This window comes from Podarcis filfolensis, assembly GCF_964270895.1.
Source record: "Podarcis filfolensis genome assembly, chromosome: 5".
Lineage (NCBI taxonomy): Eukaryota > Metazoa > Chordata > Lepidosauria > Squamata > Lacertidae > Podarcis > Podarcis filfolensis.
The window spans coordinates 76733434-76754387 of NC_139608.1; the positions used below are offsets into that span (position 1 = coordinate 76733434).

Sequence of the window (20954 nt, forward strand, 5' to 3'; positions counted from 1 at the left end):
GAGCAATGTCTTGTGTGTTTCTTGTTTTTAGTTGGAAAGGGGTCTCTCAATTCAGCAAAAAGAACAGTATGCTTAGGTGACAATTCTATCTAAGCCTTCCATTAAACTCAACAGGACTTATTTTTGAGAAAACATGTATAGGGCTTAGTGACAGTCATCAACTAACATTTATTCAGAGTAAAAAAGGTAAAGGGACCCCTGACCATTAAGTTCAGTTGTGACCGACTCTGGGGTTGCGGCGCTCATCTCGCTTTATTGGCCAAGGGAGTTGGCGTACAGCTTCCGGGTCATGTGGCCAACATGACTAAGCTGCTTCTGGCGAACCAGAGCAGCGCACGGAATTGCTGTTTACCTTCCCACTGGAGCGGTACCTATTTATCTACTTGCACTTTGACATGCTTTCGAACTGCTAGGGACTGAGCAACGGGAGCTCACCCCGTCATGGGGATTCGAACCCCCAACCTTCTGATCAGCAAGTCCTAGGCTCTGTGGTTTAACCACAGCGCCACCCGTGTCCCCCTTATTCAGAGTAAATTTGATGAAATTAATCGTAGAATTGTAGAGTTGGAAAGGCCCCAGAGGATCATCTGGTCCAACCCCCTGCAATGCAGGAATTATAACTAAAGCACCCATGACAGATGGCCATTCAACATCTGCTTAAAAATCTCCAGTGAAGGAGAGTCCACCACCTTCTGAAGGAGTCCGTTCCACTGTTGAATAGCTCTTACCATCAGAAAATTATCCCTGATGCTTAATCAGAACCAACATTCCTGTAACTTGATGCCATTCATTTGGGTCCTACCCTGTAGAGCAGGAGAAAACAAGCTTGCTCCATCTTCCATGTGACAGCCCTTTAGATATTTGAAGATGGCAATCATAGCTCCTCTCGGTCTCCTTTTTTCTAGGCTATATATACCCACTTCCATAACTGTTCCTCATAAGGCTTGGTTTCCAGATCCTTACTCATCTGGCTTGCCCTCTGCACACATCTGAGCTTGTCAATATCCTTAAACTGTGCTTGGAACACCTCACCTGCTCCTCAAAAGATTATAGTCAGAGGCTCTGAGATTACATCCACAAACTCCTTTAGTACCCTTGGGTGCAGCTCATCAGGCCCTGGAGACTGGAAATCATTTAAAGCAGCTATGTGTTTCCTTTCCACCTCTCCTATCTTGAGCTGCATCATTGATCCTTGCATCACTGATGCTGTTATCTCCATGTTGGGCACTACTTTCCTTTTGGGTGAAGACAGAGGCAAAATAGGTGTCGAGCAATTCTGCCTTCTCTCTAACCCAGGTTAGTCCTGGCCATTAATTTCAATGCGCCTGTTCTGGATAAAACTCAGCTGAGTTACCAAGAAACAGGCAAGGGATCGCAATGCAGTCTTGTGTAACGCTCTCCGGCCAAATATTTGGATGCCTGTCACACCCCTTTCCACTACTGCCTCTGAAGGAGGCTAGCTGTTTGTGAAATTAGGAAAAGGATGGAAGATATTGCACAAATTGTATGTAAGGGTCTCGCTCGGAAAAGGGAAAATAGTTGGACTAATTGTGGTGTTCTGCCATTAATGCCACTCGACTGCTGATTGCAGCACCATTGCTTCACAGCTGGCAAAGATCTAAGTATGCTTCCCCCCCGACGGCAAACAGTTCTGAGGACTGACGGGGGCGCAGGGCAAAAGCACTTAATGATACATTTTCTTCAATGATGAAGAATACTTCAGATCCATTTGGGGGATGAGAAATGTGTCCTAATGAGGCAATTAGTCAAGACAAAAAGGCTGTAAAGCAATTTAATTAACACTGCTCCTGGTACATTTGAGGACAACTTTGTATCTTCTGGAGATTACATTTCTCACTGGAGTGAACAATGGGCTGCTGCAGTCCAGGTTTTGCATGGGAGAGTCATTTGAGGATGCAAATACATCTCATAAACGATGGGATGCATCGCAAAAGAAAGCTTGTGTAGCGGATAGAGTATTGAGCATCTAGGCAACTGAGATTCAGATCCCCACTTAGTTTGCTGGGTGCCACCGCTGGTTCCTTTCAGTCTCAGTTGGGAACAGATCATGGTGGACTGCGCTGAGGTCTTCGGAAGAACTGGAAGATGCAGGTCAGATCCACACGACACATTTAAAGCAGGACTGCCTTGTAATTTGATATATCTAGAAGACATCATACAAAGTCTACAGTCTGAGGAGTTGCAGATCCTGGGTAGATGCAAGACTAGCCGCTACCCAAACGTATCTCTCCAAATGTAGTCATCTGAGGATGGTGGCCTTATATCTTAATCATTGTTTGCACATCTTGATTGCACATGATCCAAGAGAAACAGAACTGTCATCCCACACTGCCTATCAAGCCAATACCAGCCCTGAGGTTAAATCTCTGTGGCCAGTTAAACTGCCTCTTCCACCTGGATGCTTTTAGCCACACTGGTGGTGAAATAAGAGGACTCAACCCTTTTGAAAGACAGGGTTAACAACGTAATGGACGATGCAAGGAAAGAGTCTTATTTACCGGTATTTGATGTGAGATTTGCTGTCAAGAGCACACACTGGGCCTCTTACTCAGTAAGCGTTTAACACTGCATGTCTAGCTTCTTGGCAAAGTGGGTCCAACAGGCCATCGCCTCCTGAGAGAGAGAGAGAGATGGACAATGTTAAAACATAAATAGGTAATTGGAGGTTTCCCCCCACCTCTTAAAAAGGACACTGCTGTTCATGGCTTCAGGCAGCATGGAAAAGTTTTGCAATGCTATTCAAGCCTCTTGGTTGGTGTGTGTGTGTGTTGATTTCCCCCTACTGTACCATATAACACTAGAATTCCTCAGCCCGGTATATCTGAAGGAGCATTTCCACCCCCATTGTTCAGCCTGGACACAGGTCCATCTCTGAGGGCCTTCTGGCGGTTCCCTCCCTGCGAGAAGTGAGGTTACAGGGAACCAGGCAGAGGGCCTTCTCGGTAGTGGCACCTTCCCTGTGGAATGCCCTCCCATCAGATGTGAAGGAAATAAACAACCCTCTGACTTTTAGAAGACATCTGAAGGCAGCCTTGTTTAAGGAAGTTTTTAATGTTTGATGTTTTATTGTGCTTCTAATATTCTGTTGGGAGCTGCGCAGAGTGGCTGGGGAAACCCAGCCAGATGGGCGGGGTACAAATAATGAATTCTTCTTCCTCTTCCTCCTCCTCTTCTTCTTCTTCTTCTTCTTCTTCTTCTTCTTCTTCTTCTTCTTCTTCCACCAGCCCAAACCTGGGCACTGTATACTGTATTTGATTGTTGTATCTAATATTTGTGGGAGGCTGAGGACATGTTGCTCTGGAGGCAGGAAGGGCTCTCACACGAGGGTACACAAACATCCAGGTCGATTTCATCTCCTGCCCTCCATTGTTCTTTTGTGTACGTGCTGTTTTCAACTCACCCATCTCAAACAACTCTGAACAATAACTCACAAAGTCAGCCTGAATAATAGTTTCCTCTCTGCAGGCTCAATTTCCACCAGTAGTCGTAAGCTTGCAGGATCTTATCTGGGTCCCCCCCACCTTTGGGTACCATTTTCTTTTAATTCACAAACATGTCTTCCATATACCTAGCTGTTTGGGGGCAAGCTGGGGGGGGAGGGTTTGGGCAAGCTGTGAGGGGAGAGCCAACAGAATAGGTGAGGTGTCAAGTGACGAGGGGTTGCCTAGTTGTGGGAGAAGGGATCGGCTATGGGGTTGGGGGCTAGGGGTTTTTGGCAAGCAGCTCCCATAGTTAGAATCAAAATCTATGAGCCCTACTAAAGAATGGAAGGATCCAGCTGTATTTCTTCTATCATTTTTTAAAACATTGTTTAGAAATGTTTTTTAAAAGCAAAACAGAAAAGAAGTTTATAGTGTACCCCCTTTGTACGCACCGAAATCCAGATCGTTAATGTTGCACTGAAACACAGTCTCTCCATTTACTATGAGCTGCACTTCATTCCAATCTGGTATTTCTTCAAGGATTACTTGGTGTCCATCAGCTTTCAGCACAGCTACAGAAAGGCAGTAGGTAGGTAATGTTGCTAAAATACAATGCTATTGACAACCAGATTCAGGTAAGAGATGGAGAATACTGCTGGTTTATAGTACTTCTCGTTACTTTAAAGGGTACCTTCTCCGAGTAAGCAGCTGAATTTCTTAAAGACACTTAAGATTTATATTAAGAAAGCTAAAAATAATATCGTGCATTCGTTTGGGAGGAATATGCAATAGTACGGTTTAAAAATAGGAGGGGCAATACCGAGTCGGACACTGAAGTTTCGTCATGTGTTCTCTGGGTCTGTAGCAGGAAAGCAACAAACATGGTTTCAGAGTCAAGGGTAGGGTACGAGGGTTTGATATAAGGCAAAAAAGATGGTTTAAGGAGCGAAAGTTACTTCAGACATTTTGGCTAATCCTACTATACATCATCTAAAACATTTTGAGAGAGGAAGAAACTCTGGCATATCAGGACCTTCTCACAGAAAGAGGTTTGCTTACTTTGGAAGTCGAATGGAATCTGTTCTGGAAGTCCGTTCGACTTCCAAAACATTGAAAACCAAAGCGCGGCTTCTGATTGGCTGCAGGAAGCTCCTGCAGCCAATCAGAAGCTGTGGAAGGCCCGTCGGATGTTCAGCTTCCCAAAAAAGTTTGAAAACTGGAACAATCACTTCCGGGTTTCGATCGTTCAGGATCCAAAACGTTCGAGAACTAGGCTGTTCAATTTCCAAGGTACAACTGTACCTTGGTAGCTGTGCACCAGAATGTTATGGAGAACGGCATTTGACAAAATGAACATGCAGGCGCAAGGAATATGGATTGCAGCAGACTTCATATCCCTTTACAAGCATTGTCACAAACACTTGTTTCAAAACTGGGTTTAGGCCCAGGTTCGGCACTGAAGTAGCCTTCATCACCCTGTTGACCTCTTGTGGGAGAAAGCATAGCCTCCGACATTTCTCTGATTAAAATAGGGGTGTCCTATTCAACAACAACAATTTGACTATTCATACCCCACCCATCTGACTGGGTTGGTTATATTTATATCCAACAAATATAAAAACGTAAGAAAAAAAATAAACATTATAAAAAATTCCCTATACAGGGCTGCCTTCAGATGTCTCTAGGGTTGGATAAATCCATACTCTCCAATATTTCTACAATGAAAATAGGGACACCCTAAGAAAAAGCGGGACATCCCAGAGTCAAATCAGAAACTCGGGCCACTTCTGTGCATCCGGGACTGTCCCTGGAAAACAGGGGCACTTGGAGGGTCTGAGAAAGATGAATTCAGCTCTGTTGATTCCTACTGATGTTTCACTGAAGCAGTGGATCCCATCAACCATGGCATTTCACTGGTTTTATAGATTGAGAGTAGGAGTAGGAACAGTGATACGCTGGTTCTGCTTCTGTTTATAGGGCTCCTTTTAGAAGATAGCACTGGAGGCAAGATTACTTGATTCCATGGCAGTTGTGCTGTGGAGTCCTGTAAGGTTCTATCTTATCTCCCATGCTTCTAAACACCCATATGAATCCTCTGGTTAAGGTCATCAGGGAATGTGGAGTGAGATGCCATCAATATTCTGGTGACACTCTGCTGTTCTCCTGCTCCTTGGCTTCAGAGACAGGCAATGCTGTGCCAGTACTGAATTTGTGCCTGGACTTGGCAAGAGTTTGGAAGAAGACCAATAAACTGAAGTTGAATTCTAATAAGATGGAGGCCCTATAGGTAGATGGTTCTCATGCCTGGGAATTAAGTGTAAAGGCCTTTCTGAAGTAAGCCTGGCTTTGACTTCTAGGGGATTTCTTTTTTCTTTTTAAGTGAAAGGGATCTAAAGTCATTGAATCAACAGATGGATTTCGTATGATTAAGAACAATGGGAGGTTGATTAAACTCAAAAGTCGAGAGTAACTTACTTGTTGTGGCATCACACCATAATAACCAATAATTAGCCTCCAAGTGGCCACAACCTTTTTATTTCTAATAATCTGTTTTCTCACTGCAATTCTTTACCCACTTACCTGGGTGTCAGCCCCACTGAACTCAATAGGATTTCTTTCTGAGTAGACATGCATAGCATTGCACTGTTAGGATGGTGTTTGTTAGGAGATATGACTGCTTTTCAAATTTGCCTTGCCTACAAATGTACAGGAATCACGTATGCTTGATTTAAAGATGGCCTTCTTTTGCTTTTTAGTCTACGGTTGCCATACGTCCAGAATTTCCAGGACATAGCCGGGATTTGGCTGTTGAAAGCAGTATCTGGGCAGGAATCACTGTAATGTCCAGGAAAATCCAGATGTATGGCAACCCATGCTGGAAGTGTAGAATTTGGTGAATTTCCTTTTAAAAATGCAACAACTTTGGCAAAAACTTGCTTTTTTCAGATTTTGCAAAAACAAAACTCAAAAACTGCTGTCTGGATTTTCACTTTTTGAAATATGGCAGCCCCTACTCTGGTGTGCAAAAAAAGAGTGAGAGACTCAAAGTTGTTCTACTCCCCGTACTATGGAAATTTCTCTTCTCTCCCTTCACAATGTAGCTTGGGTTGCCAACTAAGCTCATTTGCCCTTAGCTAGAGGAGGATGTGAAACCAGAAAAAGTCCGGCTATGGAAAAGAAGGGTATCCTTGGTTTAATAACAACAAAAGCAAAATGAAAGTCAAAATCATAGAATTGCAGAGTTGTGTTTTTATATTGTAAACTGCCCTGTGATCTTCGGATGAAGAGCAGTATAGAAATTTAATAAAGAAAATAAAGAAATAATAATAATAATACAGTGGTGCCTCGCAAGATGAAATGAATCCGTTCTGCGAGTCTCTTCGTCTAGCGGTTTTTTCATCTTGCGAAGCAAGCCCATTGACGGATTAGCGGATTAGCGCTATTAGCGGCTTTTAGCGGCTTATCGGCTTAGCGGATAAGCGGATAAGCGGCTTAGCGGCTTAGAAAAAGGGGGGGGGGGGAGGAAAAAAAACCGCAGGAACTCGCAAGACATTTTCTTCTTGCGAAGCAAGCCCATAGGAAATTCGTTTTGCGAAGCACCTCCAAAACGGAAAACTCTTTCGTCTAGCGAGTTTTCCGTCTTGCGAGGCATTCGTCTTGCGGGGCACCACTGTAATAATAATAATAATAATAATAATAATAATAATAATAATAATAAATTATTTCTACCCTGCCCATCTGGCTGGGTTTCCCCAGCCACTCTGGGTGACTTTCAACAGAACATTAAAAACAGAATGAAACTTCAAACAATAAAAACTTCCCTAAACAGGGCTGCCTTCAGATGTCTTCTAAAAGTTGGATAGTTGTTCATTTCCTTGACATCGGATGGGAGGACGTTCCACAGGGTGGGTGCCACTACTGAGAAGGCCCTCTGCCTGGTTCCCTGTAACCAGATTTACTGCAATGTGCTCTATGTGGGGCTACCTTTGAAGGGGACCCGGAAACTACAACTAATCCAGAATGCGGCAGCTAGACTGGTCAATGGGAGTGGCCGCTGAGACCATATAACACCAGTCCTGAAAGACCTATATTGATTCCCAGTATGTTTCCGAGCACAATTCAAAGTGTTGGTGCTGACCTTTAAAGCCCTAAACGGCCTCGGTCCTGTATACCTGAAGGAGTGTCTCCACCCCCATCTTTTACCCTGAACACTGAGGTTCAGCGCTGAGGGCCTTCTGGCGGTTCCCTCACTTCAAGAAGTGAAGCTACAGGGAACCAAGCAGAGGGCCTTCTCGGTAGTGGTGCCCTCCCTGTGGAACGTCCTCCCATCAGATGTCAAGGAAATAAACAACTACCAGACTTTTAGAAGACATCTGAAGGCAGTCCTGTTTAGGGTAGTTTTTAAGGTCTGATGTTTTATTGTGCTTCTAATATTCTGTTGGGAGCCGTCTAGAGTGGCTGGAGAAATCCAGCCAGATGGGTGGGGTATAAATAATAAAGTATTATTATTGTTATTATCATCATCATTCCCACCCCATTTTCCTTCAGCATGGGACATGTCTGGCAGGCTACGTCACAAACCTTGTAAGCCCTGCAGACGGAAGGTCCTATGTTCAACGACGCTGCAGCTTCTGTAGGCCCCATATCTGAGAGTCACCAGTGCATTCTTTGGCATTGCTGGACCACGTTGCAGCCCTTGCCGGGAGGGTCCAGAACAAATAGGGGGAAAGGCTGTTTCAGGACAGAAACAGTTGTGGACACTTTCTTTTCTCTGCTGGACACTATGGAAAAGCCTGCTGCTGCTGCTGCCTAAGTTGTGTCTGTTGTGTCATTCACTGCCTACTGTTGTGTCATTCACCGTAACTATGGTGAGCCTCCCTCTCTGAGATGTAACAAAGGACAGCTCCTGATGCCCAGCTCTGGTGTCAGGGACTGTGCGGAGAAGGGTTGCACTGAGGAAGAATGGTGGGAGCCTCCTCCTCCCCCTGCTCCTGCTCCGGATCCTGAATCTTCTCAGGAGCAGGAGGACAGTATACATTGGGAATGGTGGTTTGCAGAGAGGCATAGTTCAGAAGGCAGAAGCTGAGAAGTACTGGATGGGGATCAGCTAGGAGAAGAAGCACTGGGAGAGAGAGGATTAAAGATTCCCTGTCTCTGGAAAGCACTCATCCGCTCTCCACAAGGTCAAGAAGAGCTGAGAAAGTGGCAGAACAGAAAGCACACAATGCGCAGAGGGTACAAGCTCAGATTACAAGATGTGGGAGTGATGTGGATTAATAGGGGGTAGGATTCTTAACTGGGAGCACCGCCATTCCCAGGAGAAAGGTTCTTTGTTTTCTCGCTGTGATTATTAAAGTTTCTAACTGGTAAGAAGACTCCTTTTCCTTTCTTCTGCTTATCTACTGCCCCAGGGGGAGGAAGCCGATTCCCTGAAGCCTGTCATCTGGTGGTATTTGATTTCCAGAGGAAGAGAGGGGAAATTGCTGGGGCTCATACTTGTTTGAACAGACTCTGGTCACTTAGTGGCAAGGGGCAAGTGTCATGGACTGGTTGGACCCAAAGGAATGGTGGGAGGCATCAGCTGGGCAACCCCCAAGGGAAGAAGGCTCAGAGCCTGGGGATTGGTGGTAGGATGACAGTGAGTGGTCAGAGGGAGAATGCCTGGGAGGAGGAGGTGGTGGAAGCCGAAGAGGTAACAGGGTGTGGTGAGCAGGGAGAGTCTGTGGCAGAGAGGTCCAGAATCAGAAGCAGAGGTGGCAGCAGGAAAGGAGGGAGAACAAGAGGCAGAGATGAGTCAGACTGATGAATAAGCCTGGGTATCTCCCCTTCCCGCTGTGACAGGTCCCCCCCCCCCGGTGTCCCAGGACCAAGAGAGGTATGAAGAGGGAGGAGCAAAGGCAGCATGCCAGCATAGTCTCAGATTGCTTGAGAAAGGCCCAGGAAAGGAGGAGACTTAGGCAGCTCTGAGACCTTCAAGCTCCACATTGCCTCACAGAGGCAAGACCCATCAAGAACAGTTGTTCTGTTCATTAGGCTTGGAACTCCTGAGTGCATCCCGTTTCTTCTAATAAAGACTTAACTTCACTTCCACCGTGTGATTTATTGCTGGCTTGTTCCCGACAGCACATGTACAAAATGAAAGCCACACGTCTTTTCTTTGATGTATACTTTTTTATTGACTACAGATTTTAAACTGTTTTCTGGATTCATCATAGCTGGACTACAGTTCACTTTGATATCATCTATCAGAACGACTCGTAGGCCTTAAAGCATAAAACATATAGCTCAGTCTAAACAAAGACACTATAAATACACCTTAGATTTGCCATAAATCTACACTATGTTATAAAAATAAAATATCACTAAAATAGTAACTTTAGGTATATAATATAACGCTCACATTATAAAAAGTTTGGGACATATTGCCACTTCGTATTGTATCATTAGCTCCACGAAGACAGCTCACCTGAGTAAGTCCAGGAGCAAAGGGAGACTATGGGAGAAAGTTATTTCACTTTTAGCTATGCATTGGGGCAAGTTAGACATGACACTAACTTGTGAATGCAGCTGCCATGCAGTACATATGGAGGGGGGGGAACAACCTTTCCCCCATATACTCCAGTGACCTCCCACCAAGCTGTTGTTAGTCTCCAGGGGTGAATCTTCCATGGGAAACTCAGAAAAGCTCTCATGATCTTCCACAAGGCTTTGAACTTGCTCTGTGTGTGTACATACATGCACTGCAGCAAACTTGAGTTCTTCAAGTGAAACGTTGTACAGTGGTACCTTGGTTCTTGAATGGCTTAGTTATTGAACAAATCGGCTCCCAAATGCCACAAACCCTGAAGTAAGTGTTCCGGTTTGTGAACGTTTTTTGGAAGCCAAACATCTGATGCAGCTTCTGCTTGAGTGCAGGAAGCTCCTGCAGCCAATCTGAAGCCATGCCTTGGTTTTCAAACAGTTTCAGGCATCGAACAGACTGCCAGAATGGATTAAGTTCGAGAACCAAGGTACCACTGTACCTAGGAACATGGGCTGGTGTTTTGGCGCTTCCAATCCATGCAACACACAAAGGCCATTCCAGCTTTTCTGGGTTCCTCCAGCGATCCACCCAGAAGAGAGAAAGACTTGTATATTTTCTTTTGCCCAATCTCCAAGGAGCTCGGGACAGCATTCATAGACCGCCCTCATTTTTATCTTTGGAACAACTACTTTGTAGGATAAGTCAAGTGGTGAGAGAGAGACTGGTTAGGCCATCCAGTAACCTTTAGGAATGATCGGGGAATTAAAACTCAAGATCCCCAGTCTACATTGGGGACTATGTCTACTACATATCACCATCAGTCGGAAGGGTGGGGGGACCAGACCAGACTGTGCAGTGAGTCTGCATGTGTGACTTCCTACGGTGATGTGAAGATGCCCTGGAGAAATGCTGCCTTTTCCCAGGACACTTCACACAAACCCAGCCGTATATAGCAGTAGTACACTCTTGGCTTCAGTGGAGGCAAAATAAGAATGTGGAATAATATTTCCTAGGAGGAATTAGATTCACTTGAAGGACATTCTATTTCCAGTGTTCAGGTTCTGAATGCCCTTGGACCATTGGCACACAACAGGGAGGAATCAGGCTTATGGGAACCCCAAAGCTGGCAAAAATTTTAGGACATGCCCACAAGGAACTGAGTGTGCTCAGTGGGCACATAACTGGCTATTGGGGTGGGGAATGGAAACCCAGAGGAGAATGGAATGGAATATCCAGGAAAAGGGCATGGCTGGCTGGTTGGCTGGCTGGTTGGTTGGTTGGTTGGCCGGCTGGAACCCTGAACAGGAGCCCTCCATGCCACATCTTTATTGCAGGTCCCACGCGTAATATTTCTAAATTCAATCTCTCCATCGAAACGCTCAACATGCTCATTGTGGATGGTCCATCCTGCAGTTCTGTAGTTGACGCTTGTGTAAATCTACTGTTAAGTTTGCATAGATACACATGCTGCGGTTATATATTTCAAAGCTGCAGAATAAGCTTGCATTCTACTGCTCTAATAAAGCTAACTTTAAATGAAGTTATTGAGCACTAACAATTCCCTGAAATCCACACAAAAAACAAAACCCACAAACCTCTACTAAGTCACAAGTTATTACATGACCCGGCATGTTCACAGAAGGGTATTCAGACAGTATGTGCAGAAAACAGCCTCATTTCATTCGACAACACATTGATGAGTTACATAGCATCCCATATAAACACCGATTCCACCTGATTCAAAGATAGCTTGATGCATCCCCAACTCTGAAGTTTCCATCATTACCCAATTTTAATTGTGAGCTATGTTGCCATTTACGGAGCTGGAATCTGTGAGTTTAGGACGTAGCTGGAGCTTATTCTGCTACTAGATCTGAGCCTTAGCCCTAAACCTGAAAGTTTCAGAAGATACCCCAAGGGGAAAAAATGCACGATGTTATACAGGGCAACATATCCCTTGAGTTTAGATTGTCAGCTGCATCAACTGTTAGATAGATACAAACCTCCAGGTGACTTGCAGGGATCAGAAGCAGAACATTTTCACACAGACATATCCTAAGAGAGCCTTTGCCAACCTGGTGCACCCTCCAGATGTGTTGGGCTACAACTCCCACTGCCTGTGGCTGGAGTTGATGGGAGTTGTAGTCCAAAACACTGAGATGGCACCACTAAGATATCTTAAGATGCAGAGTAATGATGGGAAGGAGGAAGAGGACAGTGGTGATGATGGCAATGAAATTGTTCTTGAACAGATGCAGCCAAGAGAACACAGGATGAACATAAGAATCGGTCTTACACCAGAGCAGATTCTCTGTGCATCTGAACCCTTTTAAGAGAGACCCTATAGGTTCGCACCGGCATGTGTACAAGAGACTTCTCTGCACCCGACAGCAAGAGGAACTTCACCACTTATGAAGCTGCGACAAATTCCAGTCTTGCATGCAGCTTAGCAGCTGGGAAACATGATGCCGAAGCTTCTCAACCCACCCTGCCAAAAAAACTCAGACATACCACTTCCAAGTGGTCTGTGCACAGTCTGATGGGCAGCCCCCTGGACCAAAGTCGGAGGAAGCAATAGGGGTCTCTCCATGAAAACTATGATGACACAAAATTAAAACCCACAGTGACAAAAAATATAAAAATATATGCTGTACCACCTGAGGTCTGAGAGCTATTCTAGCAGACTTTCATCTGCCTGCTAGTTTAGTAAGTTAATTTGTATGAGGTGGTTCAGAAAGTACCTTTGGGTACATTATTATTATTATTATTATTATTATTATTATTATTATTATTATTCTGCCCTATACCTGGGGGTCTCAGGGGGGCTCACATCAGGACTTCTCTGCTTGTGTGTGTGTGTTTGTAGGAAAATATAATCTAATAGAAGCTGCTCACATTTTCAAAATGTCCAAAGTCTTTCTGCATTTCTATCTCATCTTTCTTCTGTGCATTTCTATCTCATCTTTCTTCTGTGGAGCTTAGTGCAGTCTTGCATGGGGTTATTCCCTTTCTATCCACACCTGTGGCAGGTTAGGCTGAGAGGGTGGGAATGGCTCAAAGTCATTGAGCTCAAAGTCATTCTGTAGCTGACAGTGGAGGTTGGTTCATGAGGGTGAGTGGAGCATTGCTCCATCAACATCAGTCTGCCCTCAGCCAGGCCCATCTTCCTGCCTTTGGCTCTGGCTCCATCTACTTTTGGTTTCGCTGCCTTCCTACCCCACCAGTCTCAATGGGAACTGGTCACAACCCATAACCGTGATGCTATCTACAATACCATGTTGTCTCCTGAGAGGTCAAGTGGTATGTTGGGGTGACCACTAAGAAAAGAAAAGGCTCAGAGTTGCTTCACATATCACATGTGCAGGACAAAAACACATCCCTAACATACATTCATGCTGGGAGCCTTGACTCAGAACGCTCAACAATGAATAATTTGGCTTCTGAGCAATGATGGAAGTCTTGGGCGATACACTGCGCTTCAGCCACAACCTTTCGCAAAATGTTACTTATTGATAACTGGATATTTCTAAGCTAGCATGGAGATGAGTTGCATTCTATCTCAGATTGATAATTAGCAGTTGTGTTCTGCAGAACTGAAACACCAGCTTTTTAGATCATTTACACTCTCTTCTTGATAAATACTGGTGGAGACCACAGCGAAAGATAAAAGAAATCTCCTCCCTGCAATATATAGAGTCTTTATAGCTTGCATTTGTACAGTGACAACATTCTACCTTAAGAAGCAGCTGCAAAATGAAGGAAAGACATTGCACCCTTAGGGCCATGGTTCACACATAACATGGTTCATACATAACACTTAAGCCATGGTTTGCTTAGACAAAGTGTGGTTTGTTTGGGTATCTGCACCCAGCTCAGCAGAGTAACTGTGGTTTTGTTTTGGCTTATGAACCATGACTTGTTTCAATTATAGTTTGGTACTATGTCTGAACTCAAAAGCCCTGCTTAACCATGGTTGGTTTGGCTAGCCCATCCTAGATGCTTTAGCACAGGCATCCCCAAATTCGGCCCTCCAGATGTTTTGGGACTACAATTTCCATCATCCCTGACCACTGGTCCTGTTAGCTAGGGATGATGGGAGTTGTAATCCCAAAACATCTGGATGGCCGAGTTTGGGGATGCCTGCTCTAGCAAGTATAGTTAGAAAAGTTTTGGATAAACAAGTTGTGGCTTGATTGTTCATCTGTGAGATAACTCATGGGTTGCTGAACAAACCACGGTTGAAACAAATCAGAGCTCAGCGTTATGTGTGAATGCAGCCACTTAGTGCTTACTGCCAGGTCGAGGTGTTGAAGGTGTTCCTTGTTTAGTCGGAGTGGTTGTCTTGGGCAAGTTGCATTTGTTGCACAGCTGTTTCATATCCATGAGGCTTTCTCCCACAGCTTTAGCAAATTTGCTGGAGGAGGTCTCTTTGCAGTCTTTAAAACTGGAGATGCAGAATAATATATGCTCTGGCTGTGGATTATAGCAAGCACCATAGCCGTTAGGAATCACAGGTCCATAGCAGCAGAACATTCCCATGGTGGTTGGAACCTGAACAAAGAAATGAAGCTACGTTAAGGTATCATTATTTTCTTATTATTTATTGAATATATATGCCGCTCTATTACCCGGAGGTCTCAGGGCGCTTTGCCGAATAAAAAAGTACTGTTGAAATAACTTAGTAATTGTAAAGAATTACATAGTGTCACATAGCTCAGCTCTTGCCTTCTTAGTCTAGGAGAATAGAAAATGCAAAGTAATAGTTACAATTGGGACTTGCAATAAATGGTTCCAGAATATACTAACCTGCCCCCCACGAGCAGGAGTGGTCCTGTTCAGGGTCCCAGTAAGTCACCCACCCATAACCTCTCATAGGATGCTATAAGCTCTGAGGGGCTATAGCTGCCCAATTTACCCCTCTCTCCAAAGTTTTCCAACCAAGGCTCAACTTTATGTTGGTCCTCAAAGCCCCTGAGCATGCTTAAGTCTTCATTCAGCTGTTTTTTCCCCACAAAAGGTGACCCCTTTGATGCTTTTTTTTTAAAAAAGGTGTCGTACTTCTCCAAACAAACATCCAAACACCTCCCACTTGTTTCTTAGTGGTCCTGCTCGGACTCTTATTTCTGTTGGTAACTCAGACACAAGTTTTGCTGTATGAAGGAGAGAGTTTTGCTTGGTTTAGTATTTATTCAAATATCTTTTCCTGGATTTGGACCGTTGCTTAAAATGGTTCTCACATACAATTGCACGATCTTGATACATTTTAATTTATTATTATTATTATTATTATTATTATTATTATTATTATGCCACCCATCATAATATCTCAGGGTGGTTCACAGCATAAAACACAGGATTAAAACAAGTAAGTCAAAACGGCAAAACAATAACCCCCACCCCTTCCCACAGAGACATTTGAAAGGCTATGGAATATTAGCCAAAGGCCGGGTTGAAGAGGGATCTGAAGACTGACACAAGAGGCATAGACAAGCCCAGTGGGTTTTTTGACTATTTTAATTTGAATCTCTCTCTCTGTCTCTCTCTCTCTCACACACACACCCCACAAAATGCTTTCGAAACCCTGATTTTCAAATATAGTTTGCCGCATGTCAAGGGAGCAGGTGGCACCTGTTCTAGAAAAGCAAGTCTAAAGTCTTCTTGGGTTTCTGATCTTGCCTAGAGATCTTGCCCAATATGATTTGATTAGCTTTGTAAAAAAATAAAAATGGTATGATCTTTAAATGTGCATAATGTGCTCATTGTTTCTTTTGCTCATTGTCTCTTTTGAATAAGAACTGTACTGGTGGTTAAAGATTGCTTCCGTATTCCTGTGGTTTTAATAGCCAACTGCTCTTGAGATTTCATTCAGTTTACTGGAAGGGCTTACATAAATCTCAAAGATTTACTGTTGGGAGGAAGCTTAGGAATCAGTACACGCTGATGGTATCGCTTAGCTGGATCCACACCCCCTCCAATTAAAGCTTTGATTATTCTATAATGTTGTAATGGGATAAAATGCTCCCTAGTAAAGCAAAGATGTTATTTGTTCAGAAATCCATGCATTCCTGCTTTTTCTTGTACTCAAGCTTTCAGAGATGACATTTGGCTTTTTAATGGCACAGGACAGACCATTAGTCCCACTAATAGAGTCATAGAATTGTCAGATAAATTTGCTGTGCAACAGCCGAAGGCTATGAAGCTATTCAGATTCACTTTTTTGCCCATGGATAGTTTCTTGGAGAATTTATGTAGTGGTATTCTGGTTACACTCTGTCATATTTGAAAAGCCACAGACATCATGGCTGGATCCAATTACTTATTAAGGCCGTTGTGTTTGTGCATTGTATTAGCACCACCCCCTTTCAGTCCAGAGGTCTTCTCCATATATATATATATATATATATATATATATATATATATATATTTCTTCGGGGGGACACAGGGGTATGCATACCCCTAAACATTTTGTGAATCTAAGTTTGGCCTCATTGAGGGGCAGTATTTCAATATGAGTGGGAAAATGAGAGTACCCCTAAACATTTTTTTAAGGAAAAAAAGCGCTGTAGATATCTGACATAGTTTCATCAAATTCATTATCTCAGGTGTATTAAATATGTCTTTAAAACTGCTACTGTATATACAGAAATGTGATGTTGCTAAATGCTGGTGGGCTTTGTGGCTTGAAGAACGCTTTAATTTAAACAGTAGAAATTACAATTTTAGAAACAAAGAACCCAGATCATTAATCAACTTGTAATGCCACACTCGATCTGTAGATTAAAGAATGCCTTTTGCATCTTGGAGTTTGTCCTGAGCACGATGCAAAGAGGGGCATGGGTGATTTCTGGGGTCAGCTGTGTGTTTTTTGCAGCTTAAATCCAGCAGATAGGAATTATTATAGGACTCCTTTTCTACAAAGTTTGAAAAATTTGGTGAGGGCATGCTGGATGCAGCTAGCAATTCAGGTTTAGGAGGAGCCCATGGAAATTGGTTTCTCTTGGCCCCAAACTTTCTGCTGAGGGGTAGTTGCCTAGGATAAAATTCCTACTTATCATGTAGTTAGTGGGTGGCTTTGAAGGAATATCTAATTTTCAATTCTCGGTCTGTAAAATGAAAAGAGTAGTGACCTATTTACATGACAGTGTTGTTTTGAAGACGAATGAGACTACACAGCACTTTGAAAATTAAAAGCACTTTCTTTAATTATGATACTAATAAGTAATACTGATGTATGAGCCATCGGGCTCTCGACAGTAGGAATGAGCCAGCAGGAGAGAGTGTTTTCCCTTTTTCTCCTACAGCAATGGAGTCCCATTGACTTTAATGGAAGTGGTCCTTGTATCATATTTGATCTTTCTAAATCTGATCTGTTTCTTTGTTGTGGACTTACACACCTAGGCACTCTCAGCTAGATGGCAGTGAGTGTAAGAGATAGAGAAGGAGAGCCTTATTTAATTAATTGGACTGCTAGCCTACTTTTCCGTAGTGCTTGGGGTGAGTAAATAATACGCTCTGTCCAAAGAGGGCATTTGCCTGGCTCTAATATTGCGATCCCCCAAGAGTCTGACAAAATACCCAGGTATTTTAACAAAGTTAGTTTCAGTCTGTTTTATGGCTTGTCTGCTGTTTTATTTTTGTTTTATTGTATTGATTTTATTTTGTACGCTGTCCTGAAATCTAATGTGACAAAGACTGTCATGTGATTTGTTTTTTATAACAAAAACAAGCATATCCACTCATATCTACTCAACTTGTAGCCACCAAAAGCCCATTTGAATAAAACTATCTTATGCTGCCATTGGGAGAGGCAGATGCTCTCCAGAGGAGCGGTCCAAAATTAAGCAGCTCTGCCTCTTTCTGTGCCTCTTGGAGTCCGAGCGATGTAACAAAATATGGACTTTCTCTTCCATGCAACATTTTGGAAACCACTTTCATTTCTTTAGGAATGAGTTAGATAAAACAGATTTATCTGGTAGTTTACAAATGGTGATTAGTCATGGCAACTGTGTACAGTTGTACCTTGGATCTCAAACGCCTTGGCTCCAGAACAAATCAGCTCCTAAACGATCAAAACCCATGAGTGTGTGTTCCAGTTTTTGAACGATTTTCGGAAGCCGAATGTCCAATGAGTCTTCCATGGCTTCCGATTGGCTGCAGGAGCTTCCTTCAGCCAATCAAAAGCCGCTCTTTGGTTTCCAAATGTTATGGAAGTCGAACGGACTTCTGGAATGGATTCTGTTTGACTTCCAAGGTACGACTGTACTACACCTGCTATTTCAGGAGAATTGACTCTAAATACCAGTTCCTGGTGATCATGAGCGGGTGCAGGCTGCTTTATTCACGTCCTGCTTGTGGCCTTCCCTGGGCACCTAGTTGGTCACCATGTGACTATGTAATTGGACCAGAGAGGCCTTTGCTTTGATCCATCTGGGCTCTTCTTTGTGGTAGGCATCAGGTCTGTGGACCACGGTTTGCCCATCCCTTAGATTTCACCCTCTTACCTTTTTGTTGCCACTGGGCTATTAATTTTGGTTGTCAAAAATGAAAGGGACGAGAACCCCCGAGGCATTTGGGAGTGCTGCCGGAGTCACTAAACCTCCACAACATATGTCAGAAGGTTGTCACTGATTCATAACATCTGTCAGGGCGAGAATAATGGGGTTCCTTTTTTATGACTAATCCCGATATGAATTTCGCTCACCTGGCTGGTGGAGAGAATAAATCGATTGCTTGTCAAATACGTTTCATCAGTAAATATGTCTGGCAGCTCCTTGAAATGTTCACGGGCTATCTCTCGCAGTCCCAGCAAGTGGTTGTCTATTGCCATCCCTGTAATAGCCTGGGCAAAACAGCATATAGAATGGGTTGTAACTGAACATGCCCCAAATTGAAGACACATCCCTTGGATGTCAGTACCAATGAACTTAATTTCATGCTGCTTGGTTGGAGTGGGAGGGATTCTCTATTTCCTCAATTTCCGGTTTTGGTTCAATGCGCACTTACCTGGCAGCATGTCCCACTGAACTCACTGGAACTTAGGTCAGCATATAAAGGAGAGCTCTATCAGTGTAATATACTGTTGCCTGAAATTATTTCTGGTGGGTTCAGAGCACACTTCCAGATCCTACACCGTGGCCCCGTTTGCACTATGGATTTAAACCAGTGCCATACCACTTTAAATAGTCATGGCTTTCTCCAAAGAATTCTGGGAACCATGGTTTGTTGAGCAGTGCTATTTTTCTTGAAAAAGAGGTTTCAGAACTCACCATAAATGCAACCCTCGTTCTCTTATAATGGCAATGGCACCCACCTGGGAGGTGTCATAACTGAGTTCTGGCTGAAAAAAATTCCTGGTGTTGATAGTTGTTCAGAGACCTTATACGCCTCACAGAGCTACTGTACTCAGAGTGACTGGACAGTCAGCGATGTGCAATGGAAATGTTTGCTTTTCTATACTTTTTCCACGAGAAAACCCCCTACTGTCTAGTGTTTCCTAAAATAAGCAACACATTGAATGAACGTCATCTGTGTCAATGTAGATCAGGCAACTGGAATGGATACAATATTAGTCTACTCTAAACTCAAAGTAGTAAATTAAGTTTGCAGTCCTAAACACACCTGGGAATACATCCCATTAAACTCAGTGAAGTTTCTCGCTAGACCTGCACTGCACATTTTTTCAGGTGACTATCCCTAGAAATCACATATATGTGTGTGCACAGCTCTTCAGGACGTTTAAATTTGTATTTTAACAGTGTTCAGTTCCTTAATTTCTCACATAAAAATCTAAATAATTGTAAGAGAAGTATAACCTATTGAGTTGCAGAATATTTTAAAACATGACAAATGCCCCTAATATTCCCCCCCCCCCAAGTTAAGGTTAGAATATGTTCAAACACCACGTTTAGTGCATGTTATTGATTTTCTCCCTCCTGATCAAATATTCAATTGAGGAGCCTGGTGACAGATAATTCCCCCCACCCACCCCCAGACAGCCGACAGTGATATCTGAGGCATGATAGCTTCTGGTATGCAAGCTGATCTTGTGGTCATCTCTGTTTAAAACAAGTCTTGCAGGTTGTTACAGTGCTTTGAAAACCTGCCAAACCTATTTAAACATTGGTGTGAGCACACTATCAGAAATGGTGTCTGTCTCATATTACCTCCACTTGGTTTGTTTCCACCTAGAAATAAATTGGGGAACTATTGATGAGTTAGAGCAGAAAAACTGCAGAAATAACATGAAGAGGCACAGGTCCATAAGAAATGGGAAAGTATGCATGTATTTATTTCATTTATCATTATATCTGTATAGTTATGTCCGTATAGTTAAAGCTATGGTTTTCCCAGTAGTGATATATGGAAGTGAGAGCTGGACCATAAAGAAGGCTGATCGCTGAAGAATTGATGCTTTTGAATTATGGTGCTGGAGGAGACTCTTGAGAGTCCCATGAACTGCAAGAAGAACGAACCTATCCATTCTAAAGGAAGTCAGCCCTGAGTGCTCACTGGAAGGACAGATCGTGAAGCCGAGGCTCCATTACTTTGGCTACCTCATGAGAAGAGAAGACTCCCTGGAAGACCCTGATGTTGGGAAAGATGGAGGGCACAAGGAGAAGGGGACGACAGAGGATGAGATGGTTGGACAGTGTTCTCAAAGCTACCAGCATGAGTTTGACCAAACTGCAGGAGGCAGTGGAAGACAGGAGTGCCTGGTGTGCTCTGGTCCATGGGGTCACGAAGAGTCGGACACGACTAAATGATTAAACAACAACATCATTATATCTTGCCCTCGGTGGCGGAACTTGGTGTCTCAAATTTCAGTGGGGCCCTGTGCGATGCCAAAATCTGGCACCCCCTGTCTCCCACCTTCTGTTGGATGCCATAGTTGTGGCACCCCAGAAGTTCTGTGCCTGGTGCCATAGCACCGTTCATGCTCTCCTAGATCTGCCTTTGCTTCCTTTCCTCCAAAGAGCAATGTGGTTTTG

At 43.6% G+C, this 20954-nt stretch overlaps 2 protein-coding genes across 2 annotated transcripts in view; both read right to left on the reverse strand.

Moving 5' to 3' along the window:
• Positions 1 to 1778: 1778 nt before the first annotated feature.
• Positions 1779 to 8268, reverse strand: LOC310762987 (UPF0728 protein C10orf53 homolog). Its single transcript, XM_083614910.1, has 3 exons — positions 8025 to 8268; positions 3896 to 4015; positions 1779 to 2634 (listed from the first exon to the last, which is right to left on the reverse strand). Exons 1-3 carry the CDS (start codon positions 8116 to 8118, stop codon positions 2570 to 2572), a joined length of 279 nt encoding a protein of 92 aa, XP_083471036.1. The 5' UTR covers positions 8119 to 8268; the 3' UTR covers positions 1779 to 2569.
• A 4643-nt stretch (positions 8269 to 12911) lies between these two features.
• CHAT (choline O-acetyltransferase) overlaps positions 12912 to 20954 on the reverse strand; it is a 48497-nt gene continuing 40454 nt past the window's right edge. Inside the window, exons 14-15 of the mRNA XM_083614728.1 lie at positions 18668 to 18805; positions 12912 to 14517 (exon numbers count right to left, since the gene is read on the reverse strand). Of these exons, the coding sequence (XP_083470854.1) occupies positions 14248 to 14517; positions 18668 to 18805 (408 nt within the window). The 3' untranslated portion in view covers positions 12912 to 14247. The remainder of the gene's footprint in view (positions 14518 to 18667; positions 18806 to 20954) is intronic.

Coding starts and splice junctions, on each gene's coding strand:
- LOC310762987 (XM_083614910.1), bottom strand. CDS start 8,118: ATGCCAAAGAATGCACTGGTGACTCTCAGATATGGGGCCTACAGAAGC. Junction 4,016..8,024: donor CCGTCTGCAGGGCTTACAAG/GTTTGTGACGTA, acceptor GCCTTTCTGTAG/CTGTGCTGAAAGCTGATGGA. Junction 2,635..3,895: donor CATTAACGATCTGGATTTCG/GTGCGTACAAAG, acceptor TCTCTCTCTCAG/GAGGCGATGGCCTGTTGGAC.